Here is a 25,486-nt window from a genome sequence, read left to right on the forward strand (position 1 = left end):
TTTTCCGCACCAAGAAAGCCGCGCACACGCAGCCCATCCGTGTTCGAGCTCCTCCTCTGCTGAGAGACTTTGTAGAACGCAAGAATTCTGCCATCATTCCTTGCATTCTTTTTTTTTTTGCTTGTTATTTCGTTTATTTTTGGATTGCTCATATCTGTTCCCGCCTCTGCCTCTGCACCCTCCCTCTCCATCGATCCGGTGGCTCCTCACTGTGTTTTCTCCTGCCTTTCCTTTTCTTTCTACCTCTCTTTCTCTTCTCTGCCATCTTCGTTGGTTCGGTTTGGCTTCTCTCTGTGAGCGTCTGTGCCTGAGAGAGTGCTCTATCGGCTGCCCTCTCCTTCCGTCTACGCCTCGCTCGCTGTCTCTCTCTCTCCCCTTCGCTTCGCTTCTCTGCTTAACATCTTCACGTTACTTCATCCTTCTGTTTTTCTTTCCCCCTTCCCCTTCGGCCCGTCCGCATCCCCCGCACCTCCGTTGCGCCTCTGCGGGTCTTCACGGTCTCTCGTAAGTGTTTTATGTCGTTTTTGATTGCGGCGGCCCCTCCCTCTCTCTCTCGCACTGCTCACATCTGTGGCGTCTTTTATTTCCTCTCGGGCGTTGCCTCATCTTGCCAGGTAAAGAGCCCTTTTTATGGGCGCGAGTATTTTCCTCTTTCTCCCGCTCTCTTTCCGCCGCTGCTGCGCCCCGCCCCCTCCCCACCTCCCCACCGCCGCTTCGGTGGAACTCTGTCCATCGGCGCGTCATCGTCGCGCGTGACTACGGCTTCGCGTCGTTGTTCTTGATTGCATGCTGTCTCTTTCACGGCCTCTCGCCTTTGCTCTCTACACCCCTCCCGTAAAGGTGGGCCCGCGCACTCATGACCAGCCCGGACAGCATGGTTGCTGCCAGTGTGTACGCACGTAGGCCAAAAGGGGTTCGGGTCCCAGCAGGTCTCAACCCGTACAAGCTTGTTGCGTGCGACATGGATGGCACGCTGCTCAATAGTAAGCACTCTATCTCGGACTACACCCGCACCATCCTGTCGCAGCTGCTGGCGCGTGGTGTGCACATCATCTTCGCCACGGGCCGCCCGTTCACGGATGTCTATCGCATTAAGCGCCGCCTTAATATCTTCGCGGCCACGAAGCTCATCCCGACGCCGGGTTTGCAGGTGGTCACGCCTGTAGAGCCCTCGCCGACCTCGCGCTACCCATCCGGCTCGCCGAACAGCAGCTCTCACAGCGTCTTGCCGCCAACCCCGTCCTCGACCTGCTCGGGGACAGGAGCGAACGAGACGGAGAAGATCGTCCCACGCTGCTTCGCTATCACGTCTAACGGGGCATGCATCTACAACGAAGCGAACGAACGCATCTACGAGCGCACCATCGATCCGCGCCTGGTGCAGGAGCTCTACTCGATGTTCATGGATGACCCCGAGGTGAACATCAACGTCTTCCGCGGCGTCGACGAGGCGGACCGGCAGCAGCAGGGATACACAAACCCAAGTGACCAGCCGGACGACAAGGCCAGCGAGGAGTGGATCTGCCGGTACCCGAGCGACCTCGAGGCAGCGCTCTACAAGGAGTCACGATTCACCTTTCGCGTTGTCTCTAACCTGGAAAAGACATTCCCAGTGGACCGCGTGAGCGAGATCTTCTTTCTCTGCTACAACCCCGAGAAGAGCTCTGTGGTGGAGTCCGACATTAGCAAGCGAATGAAGGAGCTGACGGATGAGCTGAAGCTGGAGACGTCCGTTCGCGTGGCCCCGTCTGCGACTTACTGCCTCGACATCGTTCCGTCCGACGTCAGTAAAGCGTCGGCTCTGCAGCATGTTCTCGACAAGCTTGACTTGACGATGAACGACTGCATCGCCTTTGGTGACGGCCTCAACGACGTGGAGCTCCTGTCCTCGGTGGGGAAGGGGTTTATCATGGGGAACGGCAACCCACGATTAAAGAAGAAGCTGCCGCACCTTGAGGTGATTGGCCGGAATGACGACGACGCCGTCGCCCGAAAGCTCAGCGAAATCTTCGACATCCGCGTGGAGCCTGGTGACATTGAAAACCCCCTGAGCTCTTCCACGTGACGGAGTGAACCGGCGAAGACGCCGCACAGACAGGCAGATATTAGAGGCGCAGAGATGAGAAATGGCGGCGTGAGGGGGGGGCAGCATAGGGTCTCTCCGTGAGCACGCCCCTTACCATTCTCCTTCCCCTCTCGACGAACACGTGCTTGCATCGGCATCCCTGGCTCTGCTGGTCTGTTGTTTCCACTGCGTCTTTTTCCTTTCCCTTGAACTTCGCAGCCCTCGAGCCTCTTCTCTACGTCCTTATGGTGGTCGACCCCCCCTCCTCACACACCACCACCGAGGGTGGAGCGCAGCAAGACAGCTGGACTGCGCCACTCCTTCTGTGCTGATCACGCCACATTCCTCGCATCCACCGCGGACAAGGATGTCATTCAAGTCGCACTAAAGCCTGCCCTCTGTGAAAAAGGAGCACTGAACGCTAGAGCACTTGAATGGAGCTTGGCACCCTCAAAAGGAAGTGCACACTCTTGGGCGCGCGATACTGCAACCAGCAGCAGCTCTCCGCTGCACGCACGCACTCGGAAGAGGACCGCCACCCCCCACCCCAGCCGCCGCCTTCTCGGTGTGGACTTAAAGCAAACAAAAAAAAAAGCAGGCCTTTGGCAGACACGTCGCAGGAGTTGTCAGAGTACTCACCACTCGACCTGCCCAGTCGAGGGAGGTCTGCCCGCGCGAATGCGATCTGTGAAAGGATCTGCCTCACTCTTCCTACATGGCACTGTTTGAATCAACGTTGCTCAACAGTGTCATTTTGCGTGGTGGAATTGTTCTAGCAAGCACTGCACAGAGGCCCTGGTGCACTTGCACGCCAAAGCAGCGGCGGTCATCGTGGGAACCCCAAAATATGCACACAGCGGACACCCACTTGAAGAGGCCGATCTCCTGCCCCTCGACTCCAGCGTGCTTCTGCGCCGACCCGCCTGTATCTTCTCTCCACAGCCACGCTAGGCGGCTACCTTGCGCATTTGGAGCGTGAGGTGCGCACGCCGCACGACGGCGCTGTCACGACGGTGTGGCGGCCCTCATTACACGCATGCAGGCATTGGCTCTCCCGTTTCACAGAGACGCCGTCCTCGCTGCGAGGCGGATGGTGCGGCACAGACAGACATCAAGTCGGAAGCGGCCGAAACGGTTTCCAATAGCAATACACTCGTAGATGCAGCGGCAAGAAGCTGCGGCCGCCTTACTTGCAGCTGCCGCGCTCACTGTGAGGCGAAAGAGAGGGAACCTGAGCTGCTGCAAAAACTGCCGGGCCGGCTAAGACGAGCAAGCGCATGTGTCATTGCTGCTACGGCCTCGCTCTTCCTCCTCATGGCGCTGCGCACGGGCCCTACAAGAGTGGAAGATGGCATGCTGCGACGCATCTTGACACAAGTGCCGGCGTCGCTGTGGCCCGTCGCGTGCATCTCTCCCGTTCAGAGTGTCGGTGGCCATTGTGACCTGGTGTACAACGACGAGGTGGCCGTGACTGCAAAGCCAGCCATGCCAGAGGCGCCGACGCTAAGTGCATGGACGGCGGATCTGGTCGCCGGCCTCAGACGCCAGGCCGCCATCCCCCGAAACCGCGCCACATGCTGAGACAAGAGGTTCTTGGCGGCAACGGTCCCACATCAAAAGAGCGCGGATGCTGAGCTTGCAAGACGACAGGCGACCATGCTCCCCTGGCTCCGCACGGGCACGCGCCCGCACTTTGGATCGCTGCAGCGGCGGGTGGCTGTCAGCGACCACCATGGGGGGCGAGGATGGCGTGCTGCCTGCTGTTCTGCTAGCACCGCAGTACTCCCCCCCTCCACCGCCGGAGCCTCCGCCCCGAAACAGGGCCCGGGGCCGCGGCCCCGCTTCGGATCAAGGCACGCAGTCCGGCCCGGTCGGTGTGGCTGCTGATCGCGCAGCACGCATGCGAGGCAGAGGGACGAGGCAAGGGCAAGAGGAGCCCGTGAGGCGCACGGCCCGGTTCGGGGGCAGGACGGCTCGTCCTAGACGACCAGGACCGAGCCGCGGTGCAACACGCGGGTAGGTGCACCGTGTCGTTGTGTGCGTGTATATATACACACATACATGTATATAGGTGATGACGTGTTCGTGGCAGCATGAACATCTCGAAAGGAGTAGGTGAAGATACTCTTGCCTGTGAGGTGGTTCGTGCTTCTTCACAAATGCTTGAGATTTTCGCGAATCGCTCGCAGCCGAACGTTCTGCTTTGGAGTCTCACAGCCGTTGGCCCGGTGTCTTTCTTTTATGTATGGCGTGTGCTTTCTTACATAGTTTGGGTGGGGTGTGGCTCTTCGTCCGAGTTGTAAGGACATCCTAAGTGGACGCAGAAGGGACTCTCGGTGTGATACTGCAGGACCACAGGATGCGTCTGACGCCTTTGCGGAAATTCGCTTTTTTTTCATTTGTCGTCTGCGTGCGCTCACCCCACCCCCGATGCCTCCTCCTCTTTGATGCATCCAGTGGTCCATGGCCACGTCCTCGATCTAAGCGCTCTCTCCGCCACTTCTCTCTCTCCTGTGAAGGAAAGGAGCGCCATGTTTGTTTTCTATTTGTGTTGACTTGTTCGTTGTCACCAACCTCTGTTCTGTGCGTCAAGACGCCGACCGAGTTCCGGTGACTCTTTCTCAGTGCAGTGCTTGCCTGTGTGTTCCTCTCTACCTCTGCGAGCTAGACTCGTGCCTGATGGTGTCTTCCTCCATCCTGCTTCTGTTTTAGCGCTGCGCAAGGGAAGTCACGGAAATAGACCGATGTGCGGGGAAAAAAAAATGACAAATATGCGGGAGAACGCAAGCGGGCGCTTGTCGAGCCGCGCTAGTCGTGCTCAGCGCAGTTTTCGGCTCTCGGAGACGTACGCGGGTGACAGTCAGCGGTGCAATCCTCACATGGGGTTTCTTTCTGTCTCTCTGTGTTTCGCCTATCCCGCTCTCGTATGGCCAGCGGAGAGAGAAGGGATCGTTTGCAAGCGACGGCGATGCCCTGTCATGAGCTCCTCGCTTCTCTCTGTCTTCCTGCCGATACTAGTTATCGTTCCTCCCCCACGACCGCCGTCGCCAGCACACGTACGCACATAACGTTTCGCCATACGCACGGATCTGCCGTTTGCAGCAGATCCTTCGCATGCGACTGTCTTCTGCTAGCTCTCTCTTTTCCGTGTGTGTGTGTGTGTGTGTGTGTTGTGGCCCCAGTGGCACAACTCCTCTTCCCAACATCCCCTTCCAGACTCTGCCCAGCGCTCACCAAAGACCGGCTGGTGAAGTCTACAGACGTACCCTGTTTGTCCTTCCGTCGAAACGCAAGAAGGACTCACGGCTCTTCATACACTCACGTAGTGAGGACACCCAATTACCGCACGGCACCGGAATACTCATATGACCATGCAGGGTCAAGGCAACAACGTCCCACAGAGACACCAGCAGAGCCAGCTGGACAGCGACGATGAGAGCTACACCGGCAGCTCAGGCTCCTACTCTGAGATGGTGTCGGAGGCATCGAAACGCCAGCAGCAGTCGGCTGCGGTTGCGGAGCGTCGATTGTCACCCAAGGTGGAGCAGGGGAACCGCACGCGCGGCTTACAGCAGACGCCGTCCCCGGTGAAGCGCGGCGATGCGCAAGGGACGCAGCAAGAGGAGGGCGGCGAGACGGCGCAGAAGAAGGGCCGTGCCGCACGCGGCAAGGCCAAGGCGCGGACTATGATGAACGCTGCCTTGGAAGCTCCAGTGGCGCGAGTGCGGGCCGTGACCGAAGCCGTGTCCGGCAGGGACAGCCAGCGCGTGACCATTTACGTCTTTTTCTGCATCGCGTGGGTTCATCTCATCTTCGTGATTCTCTCCTCGGCACTGTCACAGATTGACGTGGTCGGCGGGGGTTGCTACACCTTCTGGGGGTACAAGGCAAACTGCGACACCGTGAGCTACACACGCCGCACGGTCCTCCTCCAAAGGTGCAGTCGAGTGCGCAGCATCCTTCAGGCTGGCTCTGCCTTCTCCATCATCTCCGTCCTGGCATCGGCGGCGACGTTGGTGACATCGTGGGTGCTGTGCTGCCGCCTCCGCGAAGCCGATCGCCATGTTCGCTCTCCGAGTGGTTACGCGAACATGGACGAGGTGGCCCTTGCACAGGAGCCCGGCTGTAACGAGGGTATTGAGAATGGCAGTCAGGCAGACGCACCCGTATATGACGCGGGCGATCTCAAGAAGGTGATGATGATTGTTGTGGCCTTCAGTCTCGCCTGTGAGCTCACCTGCTGGGCGCTCATCGCCGCCATCATCACAGAGCGCTACTGCGACGAGATCTATCTCTGGTCCACGACGGCGACATACGGTGTGGGTTTTGGACTGGGGCTCACGGCTTGGTTGGCAGAGCTCATCGCTTACATTGTCTTCGTTACGGTCGTCTGAGATCTTCACAAAAAAAAAACGAAAACACGAAGGAACGCTGCAGCAGTCCAGCCCCGCCCTTCTGCCAGGTCGAGGCACTGCTTAGACAAAGAGGAGCACAGGGCATGCGTTGTCACGACCTCATCTTCTTTTTTTTTTGAAGTGCCTCTCCGTGGATTTCATCCAGTGATGCGATTACGCTCACCTCGCTCGCGCTGCACGGGCTCCTCACCTGTCGAGTGTCTACGGCTGCCCCCCTACCCTTGCACCGCTCTGCGCAGCGACAAGCGGTGAGCTCTCCGTGCACCGGCACATGTCTCTCGTCGGGCCCCGTCCGGTCGACACGCCCACGCCTGTGAGAGGCGCGCGGGATCAGGAGACGGCGGAATGCCCATGCCTCCGCAGGCCCGTGAAAGCGTCCCCCGCCTGTCGCGGCGCGTGCGGGCAGGCAACCCAGACACGCAGCCCGGTGACATGGGCGGAAGTGAGGGATGAAGGCAGCGCGCCCGTCCCCCTCCCCCACCCACACACAACAGCTTCATCGTGAAGCAGGCCTCAGGATGCGCGGACGCGAGCACTGTGCATTGGCGGTGTCAAGCACAGCCAGCATGCGTCTAGGCCACCACCCCCTGTTACCCGCACGGCAGACACCACCGCCTCCGCCCCGAAACAGGGCCCGGGGCCGCGGCCCCGCTTCGGATCAAGGCACGCAGTCCGGCCCGGTCGGTGTGGCTGCTGATCGCGCAGCACGCATGCGAGGCAGAGGGACGAGGCAAGGGCAAGAGGAGCCCGTGAGGCGCACGGCCCGGTTCGGGGGCAGGACGGCTCGTCCTAGACGACCAGAACCGAGCCGCGGTGCAACACGCGGGTAGGTGCACCGTGTCGTGGGCGTGTATATATACACATACATATATATGGGTGATGACGTGTTCGTGGCAGCATGAACACATCGATGAGCAAAACGTTTTTTGTTTTTCTAGAGAGGTGCTGTTATGAGTGAGGCGAAAGACGGGGTAGGGGGCTCTGTTCATACATCATGTTGCCCAGGAAGAAGCGCCTGCGGGTCGGCTGCTGGGGGGCAGGACAGGGCGAGCATAGACGCATCTATGTCGCCGAAGTCTACAGCATACCGTTTTGCATGGATTCTGCTCTTAGTCCCTCCTGCTTCTTCGTGACGACGGGGGGGGGCGTCTCGCCGTGGTATGAGGGTCGAGTACGCTCACTCTGAGTTGAATCCGAGCAGGACCCTGCCCCATGTTTCCCATGCCAAATGCCGAACCACCTCTGGTGGTTTCTCAGGCAGCCGGGGCCCCCTCCATCCTGTGATGTAAGAGCTCCTTGTCGCTACTACTTCGCGGCGGTCGGGCCCCGAATGGCGTTGCCTCGGAGCGACGCTCGACGGTGCGTACGTCTGTGTCATCCACAAGATTGGGCAGAGTGTCGGCATGACTCGAGCACAGCCCACCCCCACCCCTCACACCGCCTGCTGGTGTGGGAAGCCTGAATGCCACCCCCGAGAAGGGATGCACCAGGTGGCAACCTCCATGATGAGAGCGGCTGTGAGGCGGCCTGCGAGGGGCGGGGTGGGTGGGTAGAGGTTGGGGTCAGAGGTCGTGCTCCGGCGCCTGAGTCGGCGCACTGCTGTAGCACCTGCCATTCGCTGCTTCGCATCACGCGACGGGGGGGGGCCTGTGACAGGGCGGGAGGTAGAGTGGCGCTTGAACGGATGTGCTAAGGCAGCGAGTGGAAGCGTTAGAAAAGAAGCATCCCCGCCTCCTTTTACCGGTCGCCTCCCTGTCGCCTTGCGTAACATCGGCAACGGTGCTTCTCTCTTGCCCTCCGCCCCTTTCCTTTTTTGTGCCCTCTTTGGTGTTCTGTCTGAAAGCAGCCTACGCGTGGTAGAGCGTTGTCCTTGACTGCAAGTGCTGTCGCATGCGGACGAATTAGCCGGGCATCGTGTGCGCCGCTTTCTGCGTGCTTGATGATGCTGGTGTTTTTTTTATGACAAATAGGACGCCCGCGTATTCGGTGGAAAAGGCGTGAGGGTAGAGGGCTCTGTGTAGCGCTTGATATGAGTGATGGCCCCGCCTTGCATGCGCATGGGCTTTGCTGGCTGCCAGTGGTACACAGAGAGCTCTTCCTACGCCCCACATGCTCATACACTTTTTTTTTATGTTTGCTGTCTTCATGTTGGTTTCTTCTCGCATCTCTCACGATCCCGGATAGATGCAGCGGCTGTGTGGTGCTCGTTTTTTTCGACGGCTCGCTTCTTTTTTTCCTTCAATATATATATATATATTAGCATGTGTGCGTGTGGGTCTCCTCTGGAAAGGGGGGCGATGCGATCTCGCTTTCCTTTTTCGTCTCCCTTTCCGAAGCTGTCATGGCGGCTTCGTTTTTTTTTTCTTCAAGCCTCGTGCACAGCTCTAGAATAGCTACACAGATGAGCTTTCACGCTACAGCCTCCGATGCTGGTGTGAGCGAGCATTGGTGCTTGCCGGTCTCCCCCTCTTCCTTCCGTTCTCCTCTATGTTGGGGGCGGAAGTGCAGTTGGGGGGTCTCTGTTTCTTTTTCTTTGCTGTGGTCACCGCATGCTTCAGTGCCCGTATCGCTGGATGGGAGTCCTCGCATCACGAGAGAGGGAGTGAGAAAGAGACGCAGGTTTGTTTATTGTTCTTCTTCCTGTTGCGGACGTGTGTGTGTGTGCGTGTTCATTGAGCGGCTCTCTCCCCTCTCTCCTCCCAAGTCGGCGCCCTATTCCTATCAATCTGTTGCTGTCATGTCACCGGTGCATCGCTTTCTTTTGGTACGCCACGGACATCTTGTCCTCTCACCTTCCCAGCGCCTGCTCGTCCGTCTCCGTTGCTGTCTCTATATCTTTATCTACCTTGCTCTGTATTGTGTACCATTCTCTCGCTCCTCATAGACAAATTTATGCGCATGTAAATCTATACAAGACGAGCCGTTAGACCCCCCTCCCTCCCTCCTCCCAAGAAGGGCGGGCGGGGTTCAACGTGCCGGTGCCAGCACCAAAGCTGTCTGGCGCCTAGAATTGTAAGAGAGAGGGAGGAGTGTATTGGCGCGCCTCTGCTGTGTCGATACCCCTCGTCTCTGCTTAAACGTCCTGCGATGGAGCTTACATGCTCGGCAGGTGGAAGACGACGGACAAGGCGAGACCTGCGCACCCCCCCCCTAGCACTCGCAGGCACGCGAGACAAGCACACCTGCGAATGTAGCCGTGTACAATGTGCGCTTGCCTCCACCACGCCGCGCAGGGAAAGAAGCACTGCCTGCTGCAAAACTGTGCAATCGATAGCGTTCTGACGACTGCATTTTCCGCACCTTCCCCTCTCCGAATCTGTCTCTGTGGCCGAGTCGCGCTTTTCCGTTTTTCGGCGTGTATGTCTGTGTGTGTCTGTGTGTGTGCATCTGGTGCCCGTCGCTAGCGTTCTACCTAACTGTCGTGCTCGCGCGTGTAGTGTGCGCGCTTTGCCCGCGGCAACATCGACACCTCACCCACCGAGCCACACCCGATCCCTCAGCAGGCTAAACGCGCCTGCGCATACACTCCCACGCACAGGGAGCAGCATGTCCCAAGTCGCGCGAGGAAAGAAGATGTTCGACGACGTATCCTCCTTTTCCGAGGAGGACGTCGTCGATGACGAGGCGATGATGCAACACAAGGTCAAGTCACCGTCCATGACGCACTCAGCGCAGCATGTAGACGCTGCTGTTTTTCATTTGACGGCGCTCTCAGCAACAGCAGGTCCACAGGTTGATAGCGATGACGATCCCAACGCCTTTGTGCCCAAGTCGGCGTCTTCATTCCAGCAGGTGGCGGAGCCGGAGGGTGCTGGTGGAGAAGACGCGGGACACGTGACGATGGTTGCACGCGTGTCCGTGTCGCTGACTCCGAAGGACTCTCCGCGAGTTGCATCGCCAACGGAGTCGTCGGCGCAGGCTCAAGTGCTTGTGCAATACCCCACAGTAACCATGCAAGCTCTAAAGCAGCCCAAATCCGCTGCGGCCGGCAACCTGCCGTGGAACAGGGCTGTTCTGGGCAGCGCCTCTGCGTACAGTGCACCGGCAGCCGTGTCACAGCGGCAGTCATGGCCCGAAGAGGTCGAAGCCGCCGTAAGTCCTCAGCAGGCTGGCGCCGATAGGGCGAGTTTGCGGAAGGGCCGTCGCCGCCCCTACACCCCGTGTGTGCATAGCCTGCGCGTGAATGAACGCGGCGGCGGTGCAGCCGCGACTGGTGCTGAAGGTCCCACTCCTGCGCAGCACCCTGAGCGAGTGGAAACGGAAGCGGGGGCATTCGCCACCATGGAGAACCGCGAGGAGGTCAAGAGGACACGGCGTAGCCCTGACGAGTCCGATGACGAGATGTACGAGCAGTACACGCCAGCCTCGATGAGCCGGGCAACGGCGGCGCAGATAGAGTGCTCCGGCGAAGAATATGCGGCTCACTATGGCGCGCACGCCGGCCTTATACAAGGCTGGCACAGCGAACTCAGCAAGGACAAGGACTTCCCTTTCGCTTCGTACATCTTCCCCCGCCTCAACTCAGCCTTGGCGAACTATCAGGGAACCCGCACCGCGGTTGCCGCGGTGAAGCAGGGTGATGCGATGCCGCCCAACGCGGTGGAGACGTGCTGCGCGTACCTGATGGTGACAGATATTCGCGTCGCTATATACCTCGTCGTGCTCTTCGTATCGGTCGCGCTGGTACTGGTGTCGATCCCCACGTCGCAGCTGGACATCGTGGGCGCGGCTTGCCTCACCTACTGGGGCTACAAAAACAACTGCGACAACTCTACCTACACCATCCCTCGGCCGCTGTACCCCACCCCCTATATCCGCAGACACCTCGGCGTCGGCGCCGCCTTCTCTATCATCACGCTGATTGTGCTACTGGTGAATTTCGCGGCTGCCGTCATCGTCGTCTGCTGCCTAAAGGCGGCACCGCACACCATCTCGTTCAACTCTCGTATCGTCCTCGGCGCCCTCGGGTGTGTGGGAGTGTTCACGCAGCTGATTTCATGGGCGGTGGTGGCGAGAATCTACAATTCTGGTCACTACGCCGCAGGTGAGCTCGCATACGGAGCCGGCTTCGGGCTTAATCTCTCGTCGTGGGTGATGCACCTTCTCGGTGTCACACTCGTCTTCGCTGTACCCTCTCATTTTGTGAACCGCCACCAGCAGCGCGGCTGAAGACGAACGAGATTGACTGGTGGCGAGCGCCCGAGACGCGTTACCGTGGGTGTGTGCGTGTGCGTGTGCGTGTACCCGTATCCGAGGCTTCATGCTCCTCTCCTCTCAAGCGGGGGCATGTTTTCTTCCGCTTGCCGTCACGCACCGTCTGCCAGCGTTCATCTCTCACCTGTGTGTGGTGGGTGTGCAATGTGTACCACAATTCCCTTCCCGCCGCCCCGCCGACGGTTCTCAGGGTTGTCCTGAGCTTTTACCTTTTGTTGCTGTTTTGTGGCGTTCTTGCCATCCATAGAGCTCTCGTCCTCGTCCCTCTTTTTTTTTATGCGCGTCTCCTGGCGCGGGTGCATGATCTGCTGGTCTTTGCACATAGAACGCTGTATGCTGCTGCTGCTGTATCCAATCTTGTATCTCTTCGGTTACTTGTTTTCCTTTCATTTCTGTGCTCGTCGTGATCTTGATGACGATGCCCTCAGATGACGTGCGGACGCACCTCCATGCTGGTGGTTTCTCAGGCAGCCGGGGCCCCCTCCATCCTGTGATGTAAGAGCTCCTTGTCGCTACTACTTCGCGGCGGTCGGGCCCCGAATGGCGTTGCCTCGGAGCGACGCTCGACGGTGCGTACGTCTGTGTCATCCACAAGATTGGGCAGAGTGTCGGCATGACTCGAGCACAGCCCACCCCCACCCCTCACACCGCCTGCTGGTGTGGGAAGCCTGAATGCCACCCCCGAGAAGGGATGCACCAGGTGGCAACCTCCATGATGAGAGCGGCTGTGAGGCGGCCTGCGAGGGGCGGGGTGGGTGGGTAGAGGTTGGGGTCAGAGGTCGTGCTCCGGCGCCTGAGTCGGCGCACTGCTGTAGCACCTGCCATTCGCTGCTTCGCATCACGCGACGGGGGGCCTGTGACAGGGCGGGAGGTAGAGTGGCGCTTGAACGGATGCGCTAAGGCAACGAATTGGTCGCGGTGGAGACGCAATCGGTGGTTAGGTTTGAACGGTGTGTTCTTCGAATGCTGCTCGCGTGGCGTTCGGCACACGGGCAACCGTACACGCATGGAGATGAGAGTGCACGTTCTTGGGCGGGTGGGTCCTTAGTGTACGGGGTTTTCTTCGAATGCGATGGCCATGAGCGGCTGCTTTTTAAACAGAAGCCGGCGCTCACCACGTGTGGTCATGCGGAGACGGCGTGGAACTGGGCGAAACCTATTCACCGAGGCCGTTCCTCTGCCGCTGTGCGTCCCTTTCGTTCACCACTCCTTGATTGTTTGTTTTATGAAGCTGCGGTCGTCGATGCGGGGCAGGGCGCCGCGAAAGCGAAACGGTTCTTTTTTTCAGCTTGCTTTCGAACACCTCTCTCGCTATCTCTTGCTCGATCTCTGTCACAGTGGCAACGCTGCGTACCTCAAGGACAAGTTTGTGTATGGCAGCTCACCCCCACTCGCAATCTCGTCTTATCAACTCGAACGCGTTCACTGATTATAATCATGCCTTGCCTTTCACGCTCCTCTCACAGCAATGCAACATCTCACCACAATACAGAGCCAACAAAAAAAAAAGTAAAAAAAAAAAGAAGTGTCGAAGCGCAATTTCGAGTGGCTTTCAGAGCCACTCCTTACGCTACTCTTGCTTTCGGATGCACAGGCGATGTGCGAATATGCTGTGAGCGGGTGCTGGCATGCGACTGCTGTAGTGCCGCTAACATTCTGCCACCACCCCCGCCACCCCGGAGGTTTTGTACCTCCCTCTTCGTGTGCGCTGCTCTCTCTCTCTTTGCTGCTGGTCTTGCAACCGCAATCAGCTCCGCCATGCTCTCATCCTCCTCTTCCCCCATCCCGCCGCCTGTTCAATACGCTCGATGCACGCAATATGTCTCCTCTTGCACGCCCTACATCTGTTTGCGTGTGTGCATCGGCTTGTGCACACTTGTCCTTTCCTGTGACCTCCTCCTCCTCCACGGCTTCGAAGCTCACTCCAGTGCTCTTCATTTCGTCCGAGCTTCTTACCTCCTTGCAATCGAGCCACAAGCAGTTCCCACCACACTCACCCAGCCATCGCACACCGCCATCCATCTTGCTTTTCGCTCCACTACGCACGCATCCGCGCCACCATCTCTTCTGGTCACGGAGGCTGAGCTGCGGCTTTCGAGTTGAGAGGAAAACAAAGAAGAAAGAGATCGCAATCGAATCGAAGGATCATCACCACTCCACACGAGAGCACCAAGAAATAAAAGCGAATACCTCACACAAGAGGTCGCCGTCGCCACTCCCTCTTTCCTCACACGCGTGGCCCCACTCACTCGTTGTCCCTCTGCTCGCCCTCTCCGTTGCAGATCATTACAGGTCACTGCGAGGAGCAGCTATTGTGTGCCTTGTGGAAGCGGCAGCTGCAGCATCGCTCCCTCTCCCCATCACCACCCCCTACTCACGAGGCGGTAACTGACTTCAAACCCTGTCTTGCGTGCAACACGCAGGGTCTACCCCTCCGACATTTTACTCCCTTCCTCTGCTTCCTTTCGTTTTCTTTTTGCTGTCGTTGGCGTGTTCTCTTGAGGGGTGATGGAGGTGGTCTGAGCTGCGAGAAACGCGCACACAATTTTTCACTGTTGACTCTCTCTCGTTACGTGTGTGTGGTGTCTTGACGCGCATTCATCGCCGCCTCTTTGTTGTTGTTCGTGTTTGTTTGCCTCAAGCCTTCTGTAATATCTTCCTCCCCCCTCCCCACTATCCATCACGCCATTCTCTGCTCTTTCAAGGTCTGGTCTCCTTGTCATCTCCGTGAATACGCCCTGTCCCTGTCTCCCCTTTACTCGCGTTTGTGTCTTTCGTGTCCTCACTTGTCTTCTTCGTGTTTCGCTGTTTGTTTGTCATCACTCTGCGTGTCCTTCCCTTTCCTCCCTGCTCACACTTGTCTCCCCTCCCCCCTCGATTGGTTTTCTCTCACAGACAGACAGCCACAGACGCCCGCTTTGGCCTTTCCCATCACACACACGCACACACACTTCAACTCCACCTTCTGCATCTCTCACGTTCTTAACATTTCAAACGAAACCGCAAACACAAGCTTGACAAAAAAAAATTTCGACAGACCACAAGGCACTGCTCTTTTTTTTTTTAGGTGTGCTCTGTCAACTGATCGCCTGTGTGCTCCTTTTCTTTGGTGTTGTTTTCTTTTAGGGTCACGCACGCGCGCAAGCAAACAGAGAAGTTTTTCTTTTAGCGATTCTGCAGACACCTGCGTGCGCTCATCCACACGCGCACACGTCTAAGCAGAAGCACACCAACGCGTTCGCAGACACGCCATCACCGTTTTCACGCTCCCCAGACTCCCCCCTTCACTCTCTCCCTCCTCCTTGATTGCTTCCTTTTTTTTTGCCCTAAGCCAGCACCTAGGTAGAACGAATATTTTGAAAAAAAATATATATATACAAGACACACTCACGCAGACAGGCGCAGACTCGCATCGCGCCTTTTTCACAAACATTTCCTGGACTGTGTCATTTTGTGTGCGCGTGCGTTTGTGTGTGTGTGTGTGTGTGCGTGCGTATTTCTTTTTTTTTCTCATCATTTTAGATTGATTTCCTCTGCTCGTGTTGTCTCTCGTTCACCGACTTGTCTTCGCACCCATTCTCTTCTTGTTTGTTTGTTTGTTTGTTTTTTCGGATTTGCCTCTCTCTATCTCTTTTTGTCCGTCCCGGAGCCCAGAATCTCCTCTTTTTTGTTACGGGTTTTGTTGTACCTGTTGTGCATTCGCTTAGTGTAGTGTACATCTTCATATGCATCTTCATATACATCTATCGTTGCACTTCCCCCCCCCCTGTCCCCGCCCCGCCCTGCCTCTCCTCTCTCTCTCTGTTTTGGTCTTGCGTGTGGGCGTGCGTTTTTCGTTCTACATAGACGAACATCTGTTGTCCTCTCTTTTGCATGTAAATATATATATATATGTATATGTATATGTATATGCATAGGCATATGTGTGTGTCGGTGTGCTCTTTGGATTGCTCTTTCTTGTGTGGCTGCCCTCCTTTGAATTGTTGCATCGTGTCTCCTTTCTTGCGCTGAGTGTGCTGCGTGTGTGGTTTCCTTTTGTGTCCTTCTCTGTCTCCCTCTCCGCTCATCAAAGCCCCTACTTCTCTCGCTGTGTCGACGTCGCTGCGCTCCTTTAACAGAACGCGTAAGCGCACTGGGGCTTGTGTGTGAGAGAGCTCTTTATCACTCCCAACAGGGCCTGATCTGTGAGGGGTGCCCCTCCTCCTTATCGCCTCTTCTCCCCTTCTACTTCTTTGCCGTCGTTGCTTGCTTGCACATTAAGGAGTGCTGCAAGTCTGTGCGTGAGAGAGTTACAGGCTCCGTGGATGTGCTTGCGACGCCGGCGAGGGCTTTTGGCGGTTATCTGCTCTTTGAAGGGGGTCGCCAACGGCAGCTTCCATTGAGTCTCTTCCTTTTCTTTCGCGTTCGTCTTTCTTCTTTTTCTTTGCGTGTGTGCCTTTGTGGTTGCTCTTAATTTCCGTTAGTCGACCCGTGTTGATTCCTCGTTTCGTTACATGTATATAGATATATATGTATGGATATGTGTGATTTCTACACGCCTTTTTTTCCAGGTATCTCTCAATCGCATTCTTCTCCTTTCTTCCTCCCCTTCCCCTCCCTGCTGCTTTCGCCTTCTCTGTTGTGTTGTTCTCGTCGTTTCTACGTGTCTCTGTCGTGTTGTTCGTGATTGTATATGGTGCGTGTCTCGTCCACCTCTCTCTTCCAGCACGTTTAGCTCTTTCGCGTGTGTGCGCTGACGCTGCAAAACGGTCAGCAACGTACATCACAGCACAGAGAAAAAAAGGAAGCGTGATCCCCACTCGTGCGGTTTTCCTTGCTCGCTCCCTTTTCTCTACACCCTTTACGCACCCCACCAACACTGCCTCTCCAAGCCTTTGCCTTTTCGAGCCAGTTCGCCGGGCAAAACCTCCCTGCACAGAACTTTTGCCATTTTCGTTGGCAAACCTAAAAAAAAAGAGAAGCGAAAGCGGAGAGAGAGTTGCACCAGACCTGCTCGTCTTTCCCTCCCTTCACACTGGCAAGCGCGCACTCACGCACGTACACTTGCGCTTCGTTTCTTTTTTCTTTTCGTCGATTTCTATCTCGGTTACCGTCGGACAACGTGCAAGCCTCCCCACGTGTGAGCGTCTCCTGTGCTCATCTATGTGTGGGCCACCACCCTCTCTCCCCGCGCTCCCAATTTCTTTGCTGTTCTCTCTCTCCTGTCTACGGTATAGGCACGTGTGCGTATGCTAATTCGCTCGTGATTTTATCGCCAAACGCTTTCTGTGAACGCTCTTCCCGGTCTGCCTGCCTGCCCGCCTGTCTCTCTCTCTGTCTCTGTCTGTCCGTGTCTGCACGCCGTGCATTCCTGTGAGAAACGAAAAACAAACACCCGAAATCCGCAACGGGCAGTTGTCAACGTCTTCTTTCTCATTTTTTTCGCTTGCTTGCTGTTTTTGTTTTGTTTTGTTGGCTTTTGTTGTGGCTCAGCGTGTGTCCTCCTCAGCCCTCTCCCTCCGCTTTCAAGCGCGTAGGGCAACCTTTGAACCTCCCTTGTGGCCCACGTGCTCGCTGCGGAATCCCTCCCTCTCTCCGCTTGTGCACATTTGCAGTGGTTTCTGGGGGTGTGGAGGTGCTGTTGCACTTGTGTCTCCTTCTTTCCCTGCCAAATCGTCTCTGCGTGTGTGTGTGTGTGTGTGTGTGCACGTGTGCGGCAGTGCTTGCAGCATTGTGGCGCCTTGGCATCTATTTCTTCGTCGTGTGGTGCTCGCACTCGTGCGCGTGACGTTCTGCTTGGCTCTCTTGCGTTCCTTGTATTCTCTGCATATCGGTGTGTCTGTGTGTGTGTGTGTCTCTTCCTTCGCCTCCTCTCCTCCTCAGTCCCTTTGCTGTTCTTATCGGGGGAGGTGTAGGATATCTCTCTCGTCTCTCCTCGGCCTCACCTTTTCGTTGTTCTTTCTGCTTCTCGCGGCCTTCCGCCCTCTTCTCTTGCCCTCGTCGTCGTCATCTTTCCCTCTGTTTTCGCCCCGCCACCCGCCCACCCTCACCTCTCCTTTTTCTTTTTAGCCGTAGACTCCAACATTGCTCGCCTTGAGCTCCGTGGTTCATCTTCTTTGCTTCTTGGTGTTGTGCGTCTCTCTGTGAGTGTGCCACCTGGCGTGAGCGCTGTTGTGTACCTAATAGCTTTTTTTTCTTTTTCGTCGTCGTCGTCGTCGTTGGGGGTGGGTGCTTCCCCTTGATTTGCCCTTCTCTTTGTCTGTCTCTCCTCCCCACCCCCACCCTCCACACACCGCCTTACCCGCACCCTCTCTCATCTCGTGTGCGTGTGCGCCTCATCCTCCAGCTTCCCTACCGAGCGTAACTTGCGTCGCCTACCCATCGCATCTGTAGTTGTTCTTCAACGCCTCCAGGCCCTCCACTCCCGTTACCCCTCCCCCTCCTCATCCGCCGCCTTTTTCGGTTTTGTCTGCTTGCTTGATATATGCGGAGCACACCTACGTGTTGTTGCACAACTCTTCTGCGTGTGTTTCGCTTTTTCTCGTGACGGTGGGCGTTTCATACTTTTTTTTCTTTCGTCGGTCGTTTTTTTTTTGATTTGACTGCAGTGCAATATTGCCTCTGGCGTGTGTGGGTTTGCTGTGTCGCTGTCCCTCTTCTTCTTCCGCTGTTACCCCTCACCCAACCACGCCGCCAACCCCCTGTAGAGCCCTCCATACCTCCCGTCCGTCCCAACCTACCCCTCGCTCTGTCGAATCCTCTGCGGGCATCGAAAAGAGCAGCATGCACCCCGCACAGAGCTCTTCGTCCCCGGCAGCGAAGGTGCCTGCCGCCCGCACAAACTCGACGCCCACGTTTTGGCCGTCGACGAACTCTACGACTGGTCCGCGTCTCTTCACACATTCGCCGTACCTCACGACGGGTAACATTATTGTCAGCGAGGATCTCGACGCCGTAGAATTTGTAGCGTTGGGCGGTGTGGATGGACAGCGCAGCAACCAAGGGTCACCCATCACCAGCGGGCCCCACCAAGGCGGGTCGAGTTTCAATGCCAGCAGCAACAGTGCAAACCAGCTGCATAGCCCGCATGGCTACTCCAACGGCAAGAAGAACGTTTGTCGGCACTTTATAAACGGCAACTGCAATCGCGGCAGCTCTTGCCGTTTCTATCACCCGGGGCCGATTCACCGCGTCATCACGCCAACGCGCCCGCGCACCCCGACTCAGCGACCGCTGACTCCGCTGGCGGACCTGGCTCAGCATAACAGCGCCTCTGCGGCCCAGTCCCCAGCGCACAGCCCCCACATCAGGCCGACAAGTGTGCTACTGTTCTCGTCTCCGCGGCAGTCGCTGAAGCTGAACAGCGGAGGTGGAAGTGCGCGCAGCAACCCTGAGTCCTTCGCCTCTCCGCTCAGTTCTCCCTCCACCTCTGTCTCTGCTCAGCGCAGCGCCGCATTTGCAGAGAGCCCGGCGCACGTCGTGGCGACAGCACCGGCTCTCTCTAGCCCTTCCTTTGGTCCACAGTTTAGCCTTGGAAGCTCACTCGGTGCTCGGGCGCGCTGTTGGCCCGGTGCCAACCCGTTGCCCTCCCTGCAGCTACCGGAATACCTGCCAAACGGTATCGACGACGGCACAGCGGAAGCCTGCATCTCCGCCACTGGCGCGGACATGGGGCCACTTAGTAGGCCGCACAGTCCGTCCTCTCCAGGTCCGTACAGGCTGCCAGTGTACTGCGCAGGGGTGCAGCTGGGAGCAAGCAGCAACAGCGGCCGCGGAGAGAGAAGAGCAGCGCTTGCCAGCCCGCACCACCACAGGGTTCCCGGCAGCAGGTTTCCAGCTGCGTCAAGCAAAACAGTCACGTCCCCCAGGCGTGGTGGCGTGACGCGCAACAACCCCTACGCCTACTCGCCGACACGGGTGCGGCCGCAGCTCAGTCAACCCATGAGCCCACTAAAGCGCACGGCGAATGAGCCAGAGTGAAGGAACAGCAGCTGAACGAAAGGCCGGTGCTGTTATCGGGACGCCTTTCTCCTCTTGTTTTCGAAACCTCCCGCGATGCGTGCCTCGCTCCCTCAGCCCCCCGAAGCGGCTCTTCTGCCTGAACACTTTGCCCTGTTCTACTCTGGTTTTCACCAGCCAGCGCAGCTCACGTCCATTGTGCTCTCCTGTGAACACCTCTGCATCGGCCCTCCTCCAAGCGGCCTTCTTCTTTTTTTTTTTCGGGGGAAGGGGGTTTGCGTGTCACTGCGTGTGTGTGCGAGTTACGTACGTATTGGCCTTCTTGCTGGTTGCTCCCCCCTCTAGGGGGGTGGGGGATGGCGAAGTGGCACCTGCAGGTATTCCTGTGTGTTTTTACGTGTATTCTTGCGCATGTGTGTGTATGTGTGTGCATTTCCTTTCTCCAGGCCCTTTTTTTTTTCATCAGCTGTACTTATGAACCGCTCAACTCTCTCTCTCCATCCGACCTTCTCCTTCTCGTTCCTCCACCTCTCTTTGCTCTCTCTCTCCCCCACACACACGCACACTCTCCATATGTGTTCTCCGCATGTTTTCTCCTCTGACCCGCGACCTCCTGCTGTTTCGTATGCCTTCGTTCAGTTTCCTTGCTTCTCAGCTCCCTCTTCTCCCTCATATGCGCCTGAGCCCCCATGCGTCTGCACGGGCTCCTTTTTCGTTCCTTGTCGCTTTTTCCTCAAATATGACGGCACGAACCTGCCGCGTGCTTTCTTTGTTTTTTTTTTAATCCCTCTTCTCCCTTGGTTATGCCGGCCACCTCAGTGTGGTATCAGGGTCTAGCGCTCCCGTTGTGGAGAAGCCAAGCAGCTTGGACAGCCTGCCCTCGGGCACGGCTTCGGACTCGTGGTGTTGGAGAAGAGAGCTGTGCCGAAGAGGCTTGCGGTCACGATAACGCTTGGACCAGCTGACGGCGAATCTTGCCGACGATTCGACAGTTGCACGCATCCGCCGCCTGTTTTTATGCGTTAGGTGCGCCGCGGCGGTGATGCGGGACTCAAACCGGAACCCAGCCGGCGCTGTCTGCCGTGGAATCGCAGCGGGCCTGAACGACGCCCAACAGTCTTGGTTGGCCCCGTTCCTTGATGTAACCGTAGCGCAGACGAGGTAGGCGCATAGCCGCGGGCTTGTGCGCGTCTGTTTCTCGATTTGTTCACGGTAGAATAAGGTCATAGCAAAGAGAAACATGTTAAAGTCCTTTTTCCATTCTGCCGATTCAGTCTCTTCCCTCACCCGTCCCCCGTCCCCTACACTCATCCTGTGAGTGGAGCACCACGCGCACACACACACAGCAGAAACAGAGACTGGTCTCTATAGGTGTGTCGCTTCGATTGTGGTGAACTCGTGAGCGAGCACCAGAGCACACCCCATCCCGCGCTGCCTCGCTCGCTCGCTCTCTCCCCTTCTGTCCGAAAACGCTGTGCTGTGCCTTCACCCCTTACCCCGGAAGCCGGCATGCTTTTTTTTTGTTGTTGTTGTTCTTGCCGTGCCTGCCTGCCGAGGGCCATGTGGCCAGGAAGAAGACGAGACACGTCTGAACGCCCCGTCTTTCCCATTTTCCGTTTTGCGGTTGTTGTGCACTTTGCTTGATCGGCGCTTTTCGGTGGCCCCCTTACATCTTTCCGGCAGCGCCCCCTCCCCCCTCACTCCTGCCTCCCTGCCTCCCTCTCCCCCTCCCCGTACCGGTTGGCTACTTTCTGGGTTTCTTTTTCTCTGTCGTTGTTCTTCATGGAGGATGTAGTGCGTCGGGTTATCCTTCTGCATGCTTTCAGGCACGCGTGCGTTTGTGTGTGTGTGGGGGGGGGGGGGGGCAGCCGTGCTATGCTTCGCTGTCTGCTTTCCTCTTTTGTTTTCCACTGCAGCGCGTGTGTATGTGCGTGCGTATGTGTATACGCGCGTCTGGAAAGCGCGAATCGCTCGAGTTATCGGCCGTTGTGCGTGGGCTTTGGAGCCGAGGAACTCTCGCTGCCTCTCTGTATTTGTGTAGAAGAGGTTTGGTGCGAAGTGGCGGAACTCTTTTCCTGTCTTGCATTCTTTCTCCTTTCGTGTGCCGCCGGGCAGGCGCACGAGCACGCGAGCGGAGTATGGAGACGAGACGAAACGAACAACAGAGGCAGGAAAGGAATGAGAGCCGACAGAAGAAGGCGTGTCTTTTTTTTTTGCCTTTGCCGTTCCTGTTCTACGACTCTCGCCCGCCACCCCGTCCCCTCCCGTCGTCGTCAACGGTGGTGTGTTCCCCTGGCTTCCTTTGTGTGTTTTGTTGCTTGTGCGCCCCTTCGTCTATATAGCACACAGAGTCGGTTACGGCTATGCTTACTGTCTTTCTGCATTTTCCTTGTTATGTTGCTTCTAGGTGGTGATGGGCGTGGTCATGGACTCTTCTCACCGCGGTGCGCCATAGGCTGATTGCTGTTTCTCTTGTTTCTGCCTTTATGTGTGTGCGTGTGTGTGTGTGTGTGTCGTCGTCGTCGTCGTCGTCGTCGTTGGTCGTTGTGCGCTTGTTTGCGCCTGGGCGTCCAAATGTGCCCGTCTTTTTTTCTTTTCTCTCCGCACGCCGCACGTGGTGATGCGTGTTCTCCCCTCTCCTCTTGCTTCTTTTTTTCGTTTCGCTCTCTATCGGAACTTCATGCGCGTCAGCGGGACGGTGCACACGCGTGAAGGCAGTGCATCGTCATCGTCCTGCGAAAGAATGGATGCTCAGAGGGGAGTGGTATATAGTTGCGCATGTGTATCTGTGTCTTTCGGACACAGGATCACGAGCTAATCAGTCATGGAAGCAACGCACTCCCATCTCGGTCAAGAAGATTTCATCTCGCGCAGCGTCGATGTTCTTGGAGGGCACGTGTACGATTGTGTGCGGCCCCTGACCTTGCGTCCCCATGCACACAGAGAGAGACACACACACCTCCTCTCGTTTCCTTTTTTCGAACAGCGAGACAGAGGCGGTGTTGCCCGTGCGTGTGTGGTGTGTGGCGACGTGCAACGAGATGGTGCGGGCACGGAAGAGACCGTTTTGTGTTTCCCTCTTCTTCGTACGCTTCTCCAGAGCGGGAGGGGGCGGCAAAGGGAACGGGCTCCCCGCAGCGGTGGCCAGAGCCACCCATGGATTTGGAGCGCGTGTCCACCTGGCCGCTCACATCCCTCCTTCCTCTTCTCTTTCTGCTTAGAAAAAGCAACGCCGCTCTCAACCTCGTCCCCGCACTTACACGCTTGCATGGTGGCATGTGTTGAGCAAGGCTGTAAAGGGCAGACACACCCAAACCTATGCAAGCATACGCGTACCAGCATCAAGGCCAGCACAACGAATGAGTGTGGAGCATGGTTCAAGTGCGCCGACACGCTCACCCCCTTCTGACGTGCGGGCAGAAGATAGGCATCTCCTCTCGCTCATCCATCGCCGCGCCGCTCTCACTGGAACGGCTGTGTCGCCCGAGTCACCGCGAACGCTGTCCCCTGTGCCGCCCGTGCCAGCGACCCCGGTAAGGACTCCCCCGACAACGCCGGTGTTGTCCACCGCGCATACCCCTGCCCGCGGTACGACGACCAGCGGCATCAATCACGAGTACTCGAGCAACAGCAGCGGTCGTGTGAAGGGCTGCGATAACAGCGCGCACAGCTCAGCGCCAGCGTCGCGCGGCAGCTCCTCGCGGGCCGCGGCCCCGCACGGGTCTTTGCACAGTTTCTTCCAACCGAATCCCGCCAGCACCAATGCCACAACGGCGCCAAAGGTTGTGTACTTCGACGACAGAAAAGCTGGCCTTCGCTCTGCTGAAAAGGAGAAGACGGAGGCCATCATCAAGGAGCTATCCAAGAACTCCAGCTTCTATGTAAACGAAGAGCGCAAGGCACAGCAGCGGCAGCGGCAGGTTGAGGGGCTTCTGGTGAAGACGCGGCAGTACGAAGCGAGCGTGCGCAGCCACCCTGATGTGTTCCGCCAGCTACAGCGTGACGTGGCAGACCTCGAGGCCATCTTTGAGACGTATCGCAGCTTCGACTCCATATACGTCCACATGGACATGGACATGTTCTTCGCCGCTGTCGAGATGAAAAAGAACCCGCAGTACGCAGAGGTGCCGCTCGGTATCGGTAGCATGTCGATGCTGTCCACAACAAACTACGTTGCCCGGAGATTCGGCGTGCAGTCCGGGATGCCAGGCTTTATTGGCATGCGACTGTGCCCTCAGCTCGTCATTGTGCCCACCGACTTTGCCGCGTGCCGAGCCGAGTCCGCCAAGTTCAAGGCTGTGGTGCGAGAGTACGACTCCGATGCGCAACTGCTCGGCATGGACGAGGTCATGATGTGCCTCGATGACTACCTCGCGCACCATCACATGGACGTCACAACGCACGCGGGGCGCTTTGATGTTGCAGAGAGGGTCATCGAGGAGTGCCGACGACGCATCGCCGAGGCAACCGGCCTGACCGTCAGCGCCGGGATCGCGCCGACGCCGACGCTGGCGAAAATGGCGTCCAACTATAAAAAGCCAAACGGGCAGTTCGCCGTTCGCCTCTTCAGCCGCGAAGCCGTGATGAATTATCTTGCCAGCATCCCCGTACGCCAGGTGCCCGGTATCGGCAAGTCGCGGGAGAGCGTTCTCGCGGGGCTCGGGATACACACACTCGGTGAGGTGTACGAGCAGCGGCATCGACTCTTTTACATCCTGACGCGGAAGACGTACGAATTTCTTCTCGCCTCGTCTATCGGCATCGGTGGCATGTACGACTCGCTGGAGGCAGCGCCGTCTTCATCCGCCGGAACGACTAACGGCAAGACGGTCGCTGCAGTGGATGGAGGGTCGAACGAGGACGACTGGGGACGCAAATCCGTAGGTCATGAACGCACCTTCTACAAACTGACGAATCGCATGGCGCTGCAGGCGATCGCGTACAAGAACCTGCGCCGGTCGCACGAGACCCTCGCAGAGGAGGGCCTCCTCTGCTCGCAGGTGGTGCTGAAGTTGAAGCACCGCAGCTTTCACGTGAAGCAGCACAGCAAGTCTCTCAATGTATATACGGACGACCACGAAGTCCTACGGCGGGCGCTTGACGAGTTACTCATGCCAGTGGTGGACGACTTTGCTGAGTTTCGGCTACTTGGCGTGCGGCTGGAAAAGCTTAGGCGACGACCCCGAAGCGACGGCACCGGCGGCGCGACCACGCTGACGGTGAAGTCGGCTGCCGAGGCAGAGTCGAATCAGCTCACACTGAGCCACTTTTTTACTCGTCAGCTCGCAAGCACCGCACATTCGGTGCGGCGCCGACAGCAGCAGCAGCAGCAGGCGTTCGCTCAGCGAAAGCGCCCCCGTGGCATCGGCGACGGAGGTGCAGGGGATAATAGCGATGCCTATCTCGACGACAGCGACGACGAAGACGGCGCCGTGCTCATCGTCTCCTCCGAGAGCCAGCTGACGGACGTGGAGGAGGTGAAAGGCCCCGCGATGAGCTCCACCGCGCCGTCTCCGCTCTCCGATCTTTCTACGGGCTCAGCCGCAAAGCCGCAGAAGATGCGCGACGAAGAAGTGGTCGGCGATGACAGCGCTGACGATAACGTGTTCATCGTGGAATGAAGGATACCTGTGCGTGGAAATCGTTGCAGGAGAAATCGTGAAACAGCAAGCCCATCATGTCGTCCATCCTCTTCTTTTGTTGTTTTCTTGTGGCTGCACCTCTCGCCAACCTCGCATCGAGTGAGCGTGGCGAGTGCAGTTCACGCCCTCTTGTGGTGCCTCCATCACCGGCGTCGACCTAAGTCTCCTGTGAACCCTCCCTAGCTGTTTGGCGCGTGTCGCTGCTGTTTTGC

The 25,486-nt window shown here is 57.5% G+C and overlaps 5 protein-coding genes across 5 annotated transcripts; all 5 read left to right on the plus strand.

The window, feature by feature from the left end:
• Positions 1–856: 856 nt before the first annotated feature.
• Positions 857–2,065, plus strand: LINJ_28_1490 (haloacid dehalogenase-like hydrolase-like protein; the record flags this gene model as incomplete). The annotated part of the gene is made up of 1 exon (XM_001470142.1): positions 857–2,065. The coding sequence occupies one exon, from the start codon at positions 857–859 to the stop codon at positions 2,063–2,065; it is 1,209 nt and encodes a 402-aa protein (XP_001470179.1).
• Positions 2,066–5,430: 3,365 nt separating this feature from the next.
• On the plus strand, positions 5,431–6,459 carry LINJ_28_1500 (conserved hypothetical protein; the record flags this gene model as incomplete). Its single annotated transcript, XM_001470143.1, has 1 exon — positions 5,431–6,459. One exon carries the CDS (start codon positions 5,431–5,433, stop codon positions 6,457–6,459), a length of 1,029 nt encoding a protein of 342 aa, XP_001470180.1.
• Positions 6,460–10,026: 3,567 nt separating this feature from the next.
• Positions 10,027–11,649, plus strand: LINJ_28_1510 (amastin-like protein; the record flags this gene model as incomplete). The annotated part of the gene is made up of 1 exon (XM_001470144.1): positions 10,027–11,649. One exon carries the CDS (start codon positions 10,027–10,029, stop codon positions 11,647–11,649), a length of 1,623 nt encoding a protein of 540 aa, XP_001470181.1.
• A 6,807-nt stretch (positions 11,650–18,456) lies between these two features.
• LINJ_28_1520 (hypothetical protein) lies at positions 18,457–19,653 on the plus strand (the record flags this gene model as incomplete). The annotated part of the gene is made up of 1 exon (XM_003392625.1): positions 18,457–19,653. One exon carries the CDS (start codon positions 18,457–18,459, stop codon positions 19,651–19,653), a length of 1,197 nt encoding a protein of 398 aa, XP_003392673.1.
• Positions 19,654–22,991: 3,338 nt separating this feature from the next.
• LINJ_28_1530 (putative DNA polymerase kappa) lies at positions 22,992–25,253 on the plus strand (the record flags this gene model as incomplete). Its single annotated transcript, XM_001470145.1, has 1 exon — positions 22,992–25,253. The coding sequence occupies one exon, from the start codon at positions 22,992–22,994 to the stop codon at positions 25,251–25,253; it is 2,262 nt and encodes a 753-aa protein (XP_001470182.1).
• Between the last annotated feature and the right edge of the window lie 233 nt (positions 25,254–25,486).

This window comes from Leishmania infantum, chromosome 28 (genome assembly GCF_000002875.2).
Source record: "Leishmania infantum JPCM5 genome chromosome 28".
NCBI classification, from domain to species: domain Eukaryota; phylum Euglenozoa; class Kinetoplastea; order Trypanosomatida; family Trypanosomatidae; genus Leishmania; species Leishmania infantum.